This window comes from Amborella trichopoda, chromosome 9 (assembly GCF_054954075.1).
Source record: "Amborella trichopoda isolate Santa Cruz 75 chromosome 9, AtrichopodaSantaCruz75HAP2 v2.0, whole genome shotgun sequence".
NCBI classification, from domain to species: domain Eukaryota; kingdom Viridiplantae; phylum Streptophyta; class Magnoliopsida; order Amborellales; family Amborellaceae; genus Amborella; species Amborella trichopoda.
In genome coordinates, this window is record NC_142344.1 from 1,623,612 (window position 1) to 1,636,191 (window position 12,580).

Genomic DNA, 12,580 nt, shown 5'->3' on the forward strand with positions numbered 1-12,580 from the left:
GATTTTCTTGAGAAATGGATCTCTTTCCTTGCAATAATGGAAAAAAAAAAATACATATTTCTTGTATGACTTCTTTTAAGGCTTGTTTGATTGCGGGAAGGCAAACGTTTCTTGAAAGCTAGAAGTTTCTCTTTTATGGGAAGTAGAATGTTCTCTTTATGAAATTGATATTTTACTGTTATTTTTTGTTGATATTCACGTGAATTATTGATGTTACCGTATCCATTATTTGAAATGTTTTTAACATATTGTATGTAGTACTTTGAATTCTCTTTTGCTAATTTTATAAAAATTATTTTTACCATAAATAATATATTTCTAATACATGAATATACTGATAATTATCTTATAATAACCCAATAAAAAAAAAATACAAATATGACAATGTCACAATAAGAATTGTGACTGATTATATACCAATAATTATAATTATCACTAATTTTGAGCCAAAAGCTTAAACAAGACATGCTTTCTTGGCTTGGGAATGATAGATAGGACCATTTAGGTTTCGAACTATTAGAATTTGTATTACTCATAAGTAAGTCCCATATGCACATCTTTAACAAAACAAATAACTCATACTTCAAACAGCCGCCATGCAAACAGATTTTAAATGGACGCATAACGCGCAACGGTTATGCATCCGTTAGCAAGTAAAGATTCTTTTGTGTTTTATCCCTAACGGATGCACGCAACAGTTTTCGTCTCAACCGTTGCTTATTGCAAGAAAACGGATGTGTGTTTGCACAATGGCTTTCGCGCTAACCATTGCTTCTCACAAGAAAACGGCTGCACGTTAGCGCAACGGCTTTCGGGCCTAACCGTTGCTTCTTACTAAAAAAAACGAATGTACGTTAACGCAACAACTTTTATATAATTTTCTTTGTAAATTTTAAACTTTTAATGGAGGCGAGCCAAACTCGCATGCACGACAAGCAGTAGAATAAGGCTATTTTATTCCTACGGCTAAAAAGGATAACATCCAAACAGAGGCATTTGTACAATAGATGGAAATAAATTGCTCAACATTGTACTGGTATCTCATTGATAAAATATGTTTGTGATTGCTAGAAGGGTGCTAATGAACACAAGGCAGAAGACAACTAAGCTTAAATATTGGTAGCAATTAATGTTGATGAGAAATTGCATAAGAGTATTAGGTTTGGACACTAAATTTTAAGAACAACGCCATTTTTTTCATCCACCTATTTTAAGAGTTATACATACCCTTGTTGAGGATTGATGTCTTGTATTTCGAAGAAATAAATCTGTCAAAGTGGAGTCAAAGGGACGACTCTAGAAGGCCGTTAAAAGCCCAAAATAGATCCATACATAGGGTACTTTGATAATTTGTATCTTCTACATGGGACTTTGTATATTATTGTGATGGGGTTCTTTTAGGGTTAAGGAAAAATAGAGATTTCTTTATAATACGATAGCAAAGAGATGCGTGAGGAAGAGAGTCAATGTAACCCTATTTTTCATTGCCAGTAAAGAAGCTCTCATCTCCCCGTGGACGTAGGCATGTTGGCGAACGACATATATCTTTGCGTTGTAGTTGGTTGTCTCTTTCGTTTGTGTTTGTTTCTTTTTTCTTGTTTTCGTTGATTATTTTTCGTTTCAACAAATTGGTATCGGAGCCTACCAGGTTATTCCACTTTTTAGGGTTTTCTACCACGATAGCAAGAAAGGGATCAAGCGTCAAGTATGACATTGAGAAGTTTAATAGAAAGAACAACTTCACTCTTTGACGACGAATGATGAAAAATCCTTTGATACAACAAGGTCTAGATAAAGCTTTGCCAGGGATATCGAAGAAATCAACAAAGATAGATGCTGAAGAGTGGCAAGAGATTGAGGAAATGGCGGTAAGTGTGATTCATTTAAATCTATCAGATGATGCCTTGTATTATGTGGTGGCCCTAAAAACTGCTCCGGAGGTTTGGACAAACCTCGAGAGTATTTACATGACGAAATCTTTGAAGAACAAGTAGTTCTTGAAGAAGCAGTTGTATTCTCTTCAGGAGGAAGAAGACACAGATCTGCTTGAACATCTCACCGAGTTCAAACGGATCATAAGCCAGTTAACAAGCCTTGAGATCGAAATCGAAGATGAAGACAAAGCCCTACTTTTGTTGGCTTCGCTTCCAAGATCATACAATCACTTGGTTACGACTCTACTGTACAGGAAGGAGACTCTTGAGACAGACGAAGTCACTGCTACTCTTTTGTCAAACAAGACAATAAAGAAGACTCGCAGTATTAAATCTCAAGGAGAAGGTTTATTTGGAAAACGCAAAGAGAGTCATGAAAGGGGCACATCAAATCAAAAGAGGTCTGGAAGCAGAAGTCGGTTAAAATCAAAGGGGAATGACAAGTTTACTTGTTATTACTGCAAAAATGTCATATGAAGAGAGACTGCACGAAAACAAATGAGGATATAAAGATGAAAAAAACAAGAAAAGCATATGATGAAGCTAACATGTACTAGGGAAATCTCCTGTTTCGAAAATGCTCTGAGTGATGCACAGAGTGATAAATGGATGACAGCCATGATAGAGGAGAAGGAGTCTCTGCAAAAGAACAAGACTTGGGAGCTTGTCGAGAGGCTCAAGGGAAGGAAAGTGATTGGGTGCAAGTGAATCTTTTAGAAGAAAGACACATCAACAGAAAAGGAATGTGAGAGGTTCAAAGCTGGGCTTGTAGCAAAGGGCTACGCTCAGAAAGAGATAGTAGACTACAATGAAATATTCTCTCTGATTGTCAAGCACACTTCAATAAGGGTATTAGTTGCTTTAATAGTCATGTTTGATTTGGAGCTAGAATAACTTGATGTGAAGACAATGTTTCTTCATGGTGATCTGGAGGAACAAATCTTTATGAAGCGACCTGAAGGCTTCAAGGTGCATAAAAAAGGATATCAAATTTGCTTGCTCAAGAGATTGCTTTAATGTTTTAAATAATCTCTCAAGCAGTAGCACAAGCGCTTCGACTCTTTCAAGGTGCAGATGGGCTATTCAAGAAGCGAGTATGATTGTTATATTTATTTTAAAGTTCTTGATGATAATTCCTTCATTCTCTTGATGTTTTATGTTGATGATATGCTCATCGCTGCCAAGAATGCATATGACATAACATCTCTCAAGTTTATGTTAAGTTCTGAGTGTGATATGAAGGATCTAGGGGCTGCTAATAGGATCCTTGGTATGGATATTCATACAGATAGAAGTGCAGGTAAACTCTAGGTAACTCAGAAAAAGTATGTTGAAAAAGCGCTGGAGCATTTCAACATAGAAAATATCAGGCCAGTCAGCACTCCATTGGCGAGTCATTTCAAGTTATCTGAACGTTAGTGTCCCCCTGCGGATGAGGAGATAAAGCAGATGTCTCTGGTGCAATATGTTAGCACAATTGGAAGCCTCATGTATGCTATGGTTTGTAGCAGGTCGGATTTATCTCATGCTATCAGTATTGTTAGTCGATACATGAGTAATCCTCGTAGGGAGCATTGGAATGCAATTAAGTGGATTTTCAAATATCTGAGCGGGATGTCAAACCTCGAAATTATGTTCAGTAGGAATAGAAACTCTACAGAACTAGTGGAATATATCGATTTCGACTATACTGGTGATTTAGACAAGCAGAGATGTACTACAGGGTATGCATTCACACTAGCGGGTGGACCTATTTTATGGAAGGCAATACTTCAATCCACAGTTGCCTTGTCTACGACAAAGACAAAGTACATGACAGCAGCTGAAGCTGCAAAGGAGGCGATATGGTTGAATGGTTTGGTTCATGAGTTAGGGTTGGAGCCAGAAGGTACTGTGCTGCATTGTGATAGTCAAAGTGCCATAAATCTTGCAAAGAATCAAGTGTTTCATGTAAAGAAAAAGCACATTGATGTAAAGTTGCACAAGATCAAGGAGCTTGTGTTAGAAGAAATCATTCACTTGAAGAAAATTCATACAAATGATAACCCTGCAAATATACTTATAAAGCCTATCACTAAAGAGAAGTTCAAGCTTTGCTTGGACTTGTTTAATGTCACTCATTGTTGAAAGTGAGAAAAGTACCCCATGACAGGTGAGAGTGCAGTCGCTTACCTTTATAGAGGTACAGAGATAAAGACATCTTCAGACTGGCTCGACACAATTCAAGCCAAGGTAGAGATTGTTGAGGATTGATGTCTTGCATTCTAAAGAAATAGATCTGTCAAGGTGGAGTCAAAGGGACGACTCCGGAGAGCTGTTAAAAGCTCGAAATAGATCCGTACATTGGGTATTTTGGTAACTTATACCATCTGCCTGGGACTATATATATTGTTGCAATGGGGGTTCTTTTAAGGATAAGGAAAAACAGAAATTTCTTTGTAGTACAAAAGCAAAGAGAGGCGTGAGGAAGAGAGTTATTGTAACCCTATTCTCCATTGCCAGTAAAGAAGCTATCATCTTCACGTGGACGTAGACAGGTTGCCGAACCACGTATATCTTTACGTTGTGGTTGGTTGTCTCTTTCTTTTGTATTTGTTTCTTTTTTCTTGTTTTGTGAATTGTTTTTCATTTCAACAACCCTAACTTACTCTCATTGAGAAGCTTAATTTTATAGGAAAAATATATATTAAGATCATTTATGTTTAATACAAACAGATAACAATCATTTTTTGCTGTTAAATTTGAAATCACGTTATTGGAGATGTAGCATTGACCATGCCCAAAAAAAAAAAAAAAAAAAAAAAAAAAAAACAGACTTTCTCATGCTTCTCCAAGCTTGTCGAATTTCATATATAACGGCTAGATAAGATTATGACGTTTTTATACTGAATATAAATGATCGTATAGTATACAATCCCAATTTTATAACCCTACTCTATGACTAGAAAAAACTATATTCCCCAAAATAAATACAAATGTTCAAGGTTGCCCAACAAAGTGAGCAGACATACTTTGATATTATTGTTAGCATCCAAACCGGGCATTACAAATTTCACAAAACAAGAGTATTGGCTATTATTGCTTAGATACATAATAAGTTCTGTAGCATTCCCTTCAACAAGGTAAATACAGAATCGGTAACAAAAAATAATACATACCCTCCCTATGTTTCTCTTGATCAAGCTTTGCCATCCCATTCTTCATAAAACTCTGATAAGAAGTCCTGCATGAACTTGTGCCTTTTTTCTGCCATTCTACGTCCGGCCTGATAAAATTACAAATTGCATCAATAAATATAAGAGAGTGAACTAAAATAACAAAACATGAACCAGGACTAAATAATTAAGCTTTTGGCGGACATAAAATAAGTCAAATTTTGTAAACATCAATACGAAAATAAATGTTTAGCATGCATCACCACTGGGACAGGAGAATGAGATGCAAAATTTGGGATAGTAAACCCAAGTTGCTCTCTTTATTTGCCCTCTTCGTATCCACCTAAAGCTCTTAAGGAATCCATCTCCCTCTTAGGTCCTTCACTTCTCTTTGTAGTGGTAACTCTCTCAAACCAGTCCTTTATCTTATGCAGTTCCCACAACATAAAATAATTTCAAAGGAACTAAAATAGCAAAAGGGAATGGTTCTTGAAAGAGAACACAAGCATGATAAAACCACCACACAAAATATCTTAGTTCAGATCACCGGTCAAAGATATTACATGCTTGCACTCTTTTAACTGTCTAAAATTTTTCCCTTGCATTCAATTACCAAATGATAAAAGTATCCATCAGTACAACATTTGAAATCTTTCTTTAAACAGCTTTTGAATCACCAAAAGTATGTCGAGTGTGCAGAAAAAAAACCTCATGCATCAAGTGCAATTTATGTTATTTCAGAAGCACCATAAACTAAAAGTATTGAATCCTAACTATAATGCCTCATTTCTATACTCCCACACACCCTGAAAGTTCATTAAGAGTTACTCTCTATCATTGCTTTTGGACTTGGCCGAGTAGACTCGGACTCGGCCAAGTTACTCGGCATCGGCCTATGGGCGAGGCCAAGTACTATGTTCCGATTTTATATGTATATTATATATGCCAAACCATATTCACACAGTCGAGATGCTCTTTTGGCTATTATGCATGCTCGGCAGTCCCATGTCCCAATATTGAATAGAAAACTGGATGTTTCTTATATTATTAAAAATAATAATAATAAGCCCCATCGTGCAACGGGCAGGAAATGATACAGAACCTATTGAAGATGCCCCATATCCATTCACCAGTGTGCTACTTGACTGTTACTGATATAGATAAGTATCGCATTGTATATATAAATTATTAGATTTTGTTATTTCTTTTTTTAAACGTGACATGAACTCGGCCGATTTACTCGAACTTGATCGAATAACTCGCCTCAGCCAACGTCCGAGTACCTATCTTTTGAACACTGCTCTCTACTTTAAGGTAGTTTCATGTTTTACCTCTGTTTTCATTAGGTCCTTGAGCTTCAGAAGTTTCTCATGGAAATGATTCAGAGTAGTCTGCTTCTCATCTTTCTTCATATACTCTTGCTTTGAGAGTTCCAACCGAGGTTTGATTTCGGGATCATGCAGCACATTGTTCCGATTTCCACCAAATGTGAAGCAGCGAGCAATTCCTGAGTTTATCGAACAAAAGTATCAGATTTACTTCAAATATATTAAATTAGAAAATTCTCAGAAAGAAATCCCCCCACCAGAAAAAACTACACCAAAATGACTAGTGAGGTTATCAAAGATAAACTCCATGGTATCCACTAGGAGCACCAAATTTGCCAAGATGCACTGGATTCAAATAGTTTGAGAATTGTACCAGTAATTAATTTCATATAAATGGTTCTTCATTTTTCTTCTTTTTATTGTAAGACGAGCAAAATGCCCATGCATGAAGAAGTCTAAGAAGCACACTTGAAGTTGATTTGATATTTGAATCACATAAGTTGGCTGTGAATGACATAGCTCAGGGAGGCCGCAAAAAGAAAATAGATTCAAAAAGTTCTATAAGTAAAGAACTTCAGTAAAAGACTGTAAAAAAGCTGACAAGAAAAGCATTAAACAATCAATAAATTTTCGGTGAGTTCACCAACTCATTCATCCGCCACAGTTTTTAAGGGATTTAGGACCTGAAACACGTCCTAAATCACTGCAATCATTTCCACTACAGATCCATGAATTTGGAGCTCTAAAAATAGTGTTGGCCTGATGATCTTTGAAGAATTAAGACAAATGGCCCCAAAATAAAGGATACCAGATGAACCACTTTTAAGGCTCAAAATTTTCCTTTTTTTTTTTTTTTTTTTTTCTGATTCATGATCATAATGGTCAAGATCATAGACCTATGAAGATTTGGATCCTCAATCCTTCTCCAAGATGGACTTTGGAAGGTGGACGTACTAGAATAGGTGCATTTGGGATTATCCCTATAAGTACATGACTACTATGACATACTCAGAAAACATGTCATGAACTAAAAACAGCCTTTATGTTTCAAACAGATGTCTATGATAACACAGGAGAATGATATAGAACGCGTACCAATGGCCCCAATTGCATCCAAGCGATCAGCATCTTGCACCACCCCAAACTCTGGAAGACTTTTATTACATGAAACTCCAGAAATCTCGTTCTTAAAACCTGAAAGAACATGAGTTGGTACCTAATAAAATTGGCAAGGTTTTCCCATTTCATTCTTTAACATGCACTTATTTATCATCGAGCTACATTTGATAACATTGTCGCTTGCCTTTGATGATAAAAATTTAAAAAGAAGTAAAATAAAATAAAATGCCCAAATACTCAGACTTAGATTCATAATCATCACAACTCATACTCTTTTCCGATAATTGTACCCAGCGTGTATTTAGACTAATTAACAAAGAAGTCTAAAAATTGTTTAGCAAACTTAATAAAAGATTAAGCCTTGACTGCTTTCTTAAGGGAGAAGATCAAATTCAAAACAATTTTAATGAGGAAGTGTTATTAGTGAAAGGCATATGCACAATGTCAATAATACAATAGAAAATACAAATTTTCCAAAGCAAACCAAGAAAACACAGCTCTGGTGTCTTTAAACAATTAGTTTCAACAAAACACCCATCACCTTGACTTCACGCAAAATTCAGTCCCCGAAATTATTCACCTCCTGAGATGTTTCATAGTTTCAAACATTGGAAGTCACAAACATTGAAATTGATGGCTATTTTTCCCAGATAGGTCAAACTGTTTGCTGTTAAAGTGTGAATTTATGCAAAATAGTGGACAATGGGATAGCTTAACTGGTCGGGATTGAATTATTTGACTCTTCTAAAAACTGGAACTTGATCATAAAAGTAAATAACATTTGATTTAGCTGAGATTTAGGGCATTGCTAAATAGATTAGTTTTGTTCAAAGTGAGGCAGGCCATGAAGGGAAACTAAGATAATACGAGCTTTCTATAAGTCCCCATATGATAAGATATATGTATCTAGAAGCCAATGTCCCATTGGATCTATTTTATCAAATGGTTAGAAGTGAACCGACAACAATGTTACATACTAATTATAGCGGGAAGAGAATAACTACACTAGTTTGAAACATCATAGACAACTCACTACCAACCATCCAATCAAAGAATGGACAGATGTTGGTCCCAAAGGCACAACAAGAAAACAATTTCTTTGAAGTTGCATCTTTGATACTACACTAGGAGTGTAGGAGGTGTATCTTTATTCAGATACTTTGCTAGTAGGTAAGCATCTTCTTAAACCTTATATCACAGAACCAGCTCACTCATTGATGTTCATTGACCAGAATTTAGGAGCGCTTGGTCCTTCGTTCATTAGGGCTGTACTCACTAATTATATATTATCATAGAAGAGTCTCTCTCTCTCTCTCTCTCTCTCTCTCTCTCTCTCTCTCTCTCTCTCTCTCTCTCACACACACACACACACACACACACACACACACACACACAATGAAAAGATTATTGTTTTTCTTTTAAGCATATAATTTTAAATAAGAGGATGAAAATGGAGAACCATTTCTGCTTCCTTTGATCATGCATGGCAATATGGGAAAGCATAAAAACAAACACAAAACTAGCAATTATTACTTTTCAATCTTTAGCTTCAAAACCAAAATTTCACGAAGGTAAATGCTCACCCATGGCATCTATGATGCCCACTATCTTTTCCCTCTTCCAATCATCAACCCCATTCTCCTCCAGAAATCTCTCTACCATCTTCTCATCAGAAGCATCCCTAAACATCAAATGAGAAAACCCAAAACAATTTCCCAAACAAGAAAAAAGCAAAAAAAAAAAAAAGAACGATCATAAAGAAAATCACCCACCTCACATATTTGTAGTCCCCTGCAAACCCAATGAATCAACGAAACCTCTAATTAAGCTCACAAAAGAATGAAACAATTCCAAAATAAACAACCATTTTCAATTGAGAGAGAGAGAGAGGAAGAGCGAGAAGTCCACCTATGTCATGAAGCAGAGCAGCAAGCTCGATCTGCAGGCAATAAACAACACAGGGAGTGGATAATCTACTACATGGGGATGGAAATCCCAGAGAGAGAAACAAGGACTGGAAATGAGAAGGTGGTGGATTGGAGTTACTATCTCAAGTGTGTCCGGAGATGTCAAGTTCTCTTGTAATGCTAGTGAGAGAGCAAGGTTTCTCACTCTAAAAGCGTGGAATGCATCGTGTGAGGCGTCCCAACCCCGCATGATCCTTTGAACCAGCTCCTCTGCTCTTCTTACGACCTCTCCCATCTCTCTCTCAAACTCTTTACTCTTTTCCCTGAAATGAGTTTCTCCCTCTCTCACAGTGACATTGGGCCTTAATTATTGCACCCATCGCCGCCAGAGACCAATGTTGGTATTTGGACATTGGGGATTTCGTGGTGGGAAAGGTTCTTAAAATTTTACTAAAAGAGATCAAGAGGCATGAATACGAGAAAAAAAAAAAGAAAAAAAAGGCAAGCTTTCTATTATTCCCGATCACAATATCACTTCTTTACATTATTTTATTTATAATTTTTTTTATAAATTATTTTAACATCAAATTTTAGACTTCCAATCTTCAATTAAACTCGTACTAGTAAAAAAGATAAAACAAATATTTTTAATAAAATAAAATGATCAAAATACTTTTGAAAGTTACAAGGAGTATTTTGATCATTATATTTTATCGAAAAATTATTTTTAATATTTTTTTTATAGGTACGCCCCAACGAGAAGATGGCACGTACCAAATTTCATATTCATACAACTTGTATAAAAAAACTAAAAATAAAATACTTTGAGACGTCAGATCTAAGATCAAACGATGAGTAACTCTCTTGGTCTGCTGGAAGATAAGAGGAATATAGAACTTCTATGCTGTAGGGGGACCATAGAAACTATTCCCAAAAAAAAATAGATTTCAAGTTTTGAAAATGATATATCTTGTAATATATTTTTGGACCGTCAATTTTCAAAATTTTCAAGTTTGCATAAATATACTTTATCTCTACCACTTTTAAAGCTTTAAATTTTATAAAGGAAACGTTTATATAGAGCTTAGGCTCTAAACAATCAAATTAGAGTATACCTCAAAAAATTCACTAGAAGAGGTTGTTTTGATCTTCAAATATCATCAAATTGATCATCTAGACATCAAGATGCATGGAAACAAGAAAAAAATGGATTTCAAGTTTAGAAATAGTGCATATTGTTGTAACGCATTTTTGGACCGTCAAAATTTTCAAGATTTTCATAGATCCGCTCAATCTACACTATTTTTTAATCTTAAAATTTTATAATTAAAGATAATATATTTTTAGGCTATCATAAAAAATTTCAATACTAAAACCATATTTTTCGCTACTATTTGAGGGTAGGTTCTAATTTGATTGTTTAAAGCTTCCGCTCTATACAAACCGTACCCATTTTATAATTAGATATGAAAATATATTTTAAGGCTATCACAAAGATTTCCAATATTAAAACCACATTTCTAGATACTATTTGAAGGTACACTTTACTTTGATTGTTTAGAGACTCCGCTTTGAACATACCGCAACCTTCTTTTACGATTTATGTGATGTTGAAAAGGGAAAAAAATTTACTTTCATTTTATTTTAATAAATAAAATTAAGTTAAAAAATATATTTTCAACCATGGTCGGATGATTGTAAACTTTTTAGAAGAGAGAAGCCGTATAGACATCCAATGCCTAGACAACTTTTTTTGAAAGAAATGAAGCATTTTGGACATCAAATAATGTCTAGAGTCCGTAGTTCGGACTCAACTAGGTCATAGAATTGATAAGGGATTTAGTTTACTAAAAGGGTGCCGTTTGTATAGAGTCTAGGCTCTAACCAATCAAATTAGAGCCTACCTTCAAATGCTGTCGAAAAATGTGGTTTCAATATTGGAAATCTTTATAATAGTCTTAAAATATATTTTCATTGTTATTTATAAATTTTAAAGCGTTAAAAATAGTGTCGATCGACAGATCTATGAAATCTTGAAACTCGATGGTCCAAAAATGCATAACGAAATACACTATTTTCAAAACTTGAAATCCATGTTTTTCTCATGTCCACGCATATTGATGTTGAGATGATCAATTTGAGTATATTTGAGTATTAAAACAACCTCTTCTAATAGAATTTTTGAGGCAGGCTGTAATTTGATTGTTTAGAGCCTCGGCTCTATATAAACTTTTCTCCCAATAAAAACCGGTCAGTTGAACTCGTTTGACAAGATTTTTAAAATATTAAAAAATAAATAATAATTTAAAAATATAAATATTATGAAAGAATCTTCCACTTTGTTGGATGAATTAATCAAAACCAATACTTCAAGCTAACAAAATCCAGTCAAATATTGATTACGACGAGTTTTTACCTGACCTTATTTTTACTGCGGAGCAAACAGCCTAGGCAACGGTCAACGATGCAACTGGCTGGACCACCAGGTCACACTGACCTTGATAACTATGGTCTAGCCAGTCCTTTTGGACTACAGAAAAAAAGACAGGTGTGAAGGTTGTTGGGTTATTAGATGCCCAAACCATCCACACTTGGGGCTATAAAAAGAGGGCCAAGTTGGAGTAGTCAATAAATTGGATGTCCCAATGCCCACATTACAATCTTTTGTGGCGAAGTGAAAGGATTTGATGCTCCTATGGGAGCATATTTCCATTTGCTCCGTCGTGCCGAACTCAAGTTTGTATGTCAAATTTTAAAGGTTCTTGCTGCTATAGACCTAGTCCATAGCAATGCGGAGTAGTAGGATGAGGTTCCTATGAGGCCTAGGCTGAAAACAAAATAAACTCTCATCTCAAATCCTAGTATAGAAAGTACTTTCAGCGACAGATATGTCCGTGATGGCTCTAAATTTAATTTCCATCACTGGCAATAAATTTTGATACTCAAAAAATAGTACGGATCTTGTGGAGGTATGAACACTTATTTAAAAAACCAAGGGGAAAATGGTATAGGCATTTTGTGTGAAAAATTTAGATTTTAAAAATTAAAAAAAAAAAAAGAAAAAAGAAGGACATTAGCAATGATTTCTCTCTCTTTTTGTTTTCATAGAAGATTGTCATATAGGCTAATGGGCCTCT

The 12,580-nt window shown here is 35.3% G+C and overlaps 1 protein-coding gene across 1 annotated transcript; it reads right to left on the reverse strand.

Annotated features, from left to right (window-relative positions):
• Positions 1 to 4,919: 4,919 nt before the first annotated feature.
• Positions 4,920 to 9,780, reverse strand: LOC18437588 (Metal-dependent phosphohydrolase). Its single transcript, XM_006847791.4, has 7 exons — positions 9,583 to 9,780; positions 9,445 to 9,475; positions 9,309 to 9,327; positions 9,120 to 9,217; positions 7,513 to 7,611; positions 6,421 to 6,596; positions 4,920 to 5,199 (listed from the first exon to the last, which is right to left on the reverse strand). The coding sequence occupies exons 1-7, from the start codon at positions 9,736 to 9,738 to the stop codon at positions 5,113 to 5,115; spliced, it is 666 nt and encodes a 221-aa protein (XP_006847854.1). The 5' UTR covers positions 9,739 to 9,780; the 3' UTR covers positions 4,920 to 5,112.
• Between the last annotated feature and the right edge of the window lie 2,800 nt (positions 9,781 to 12,580).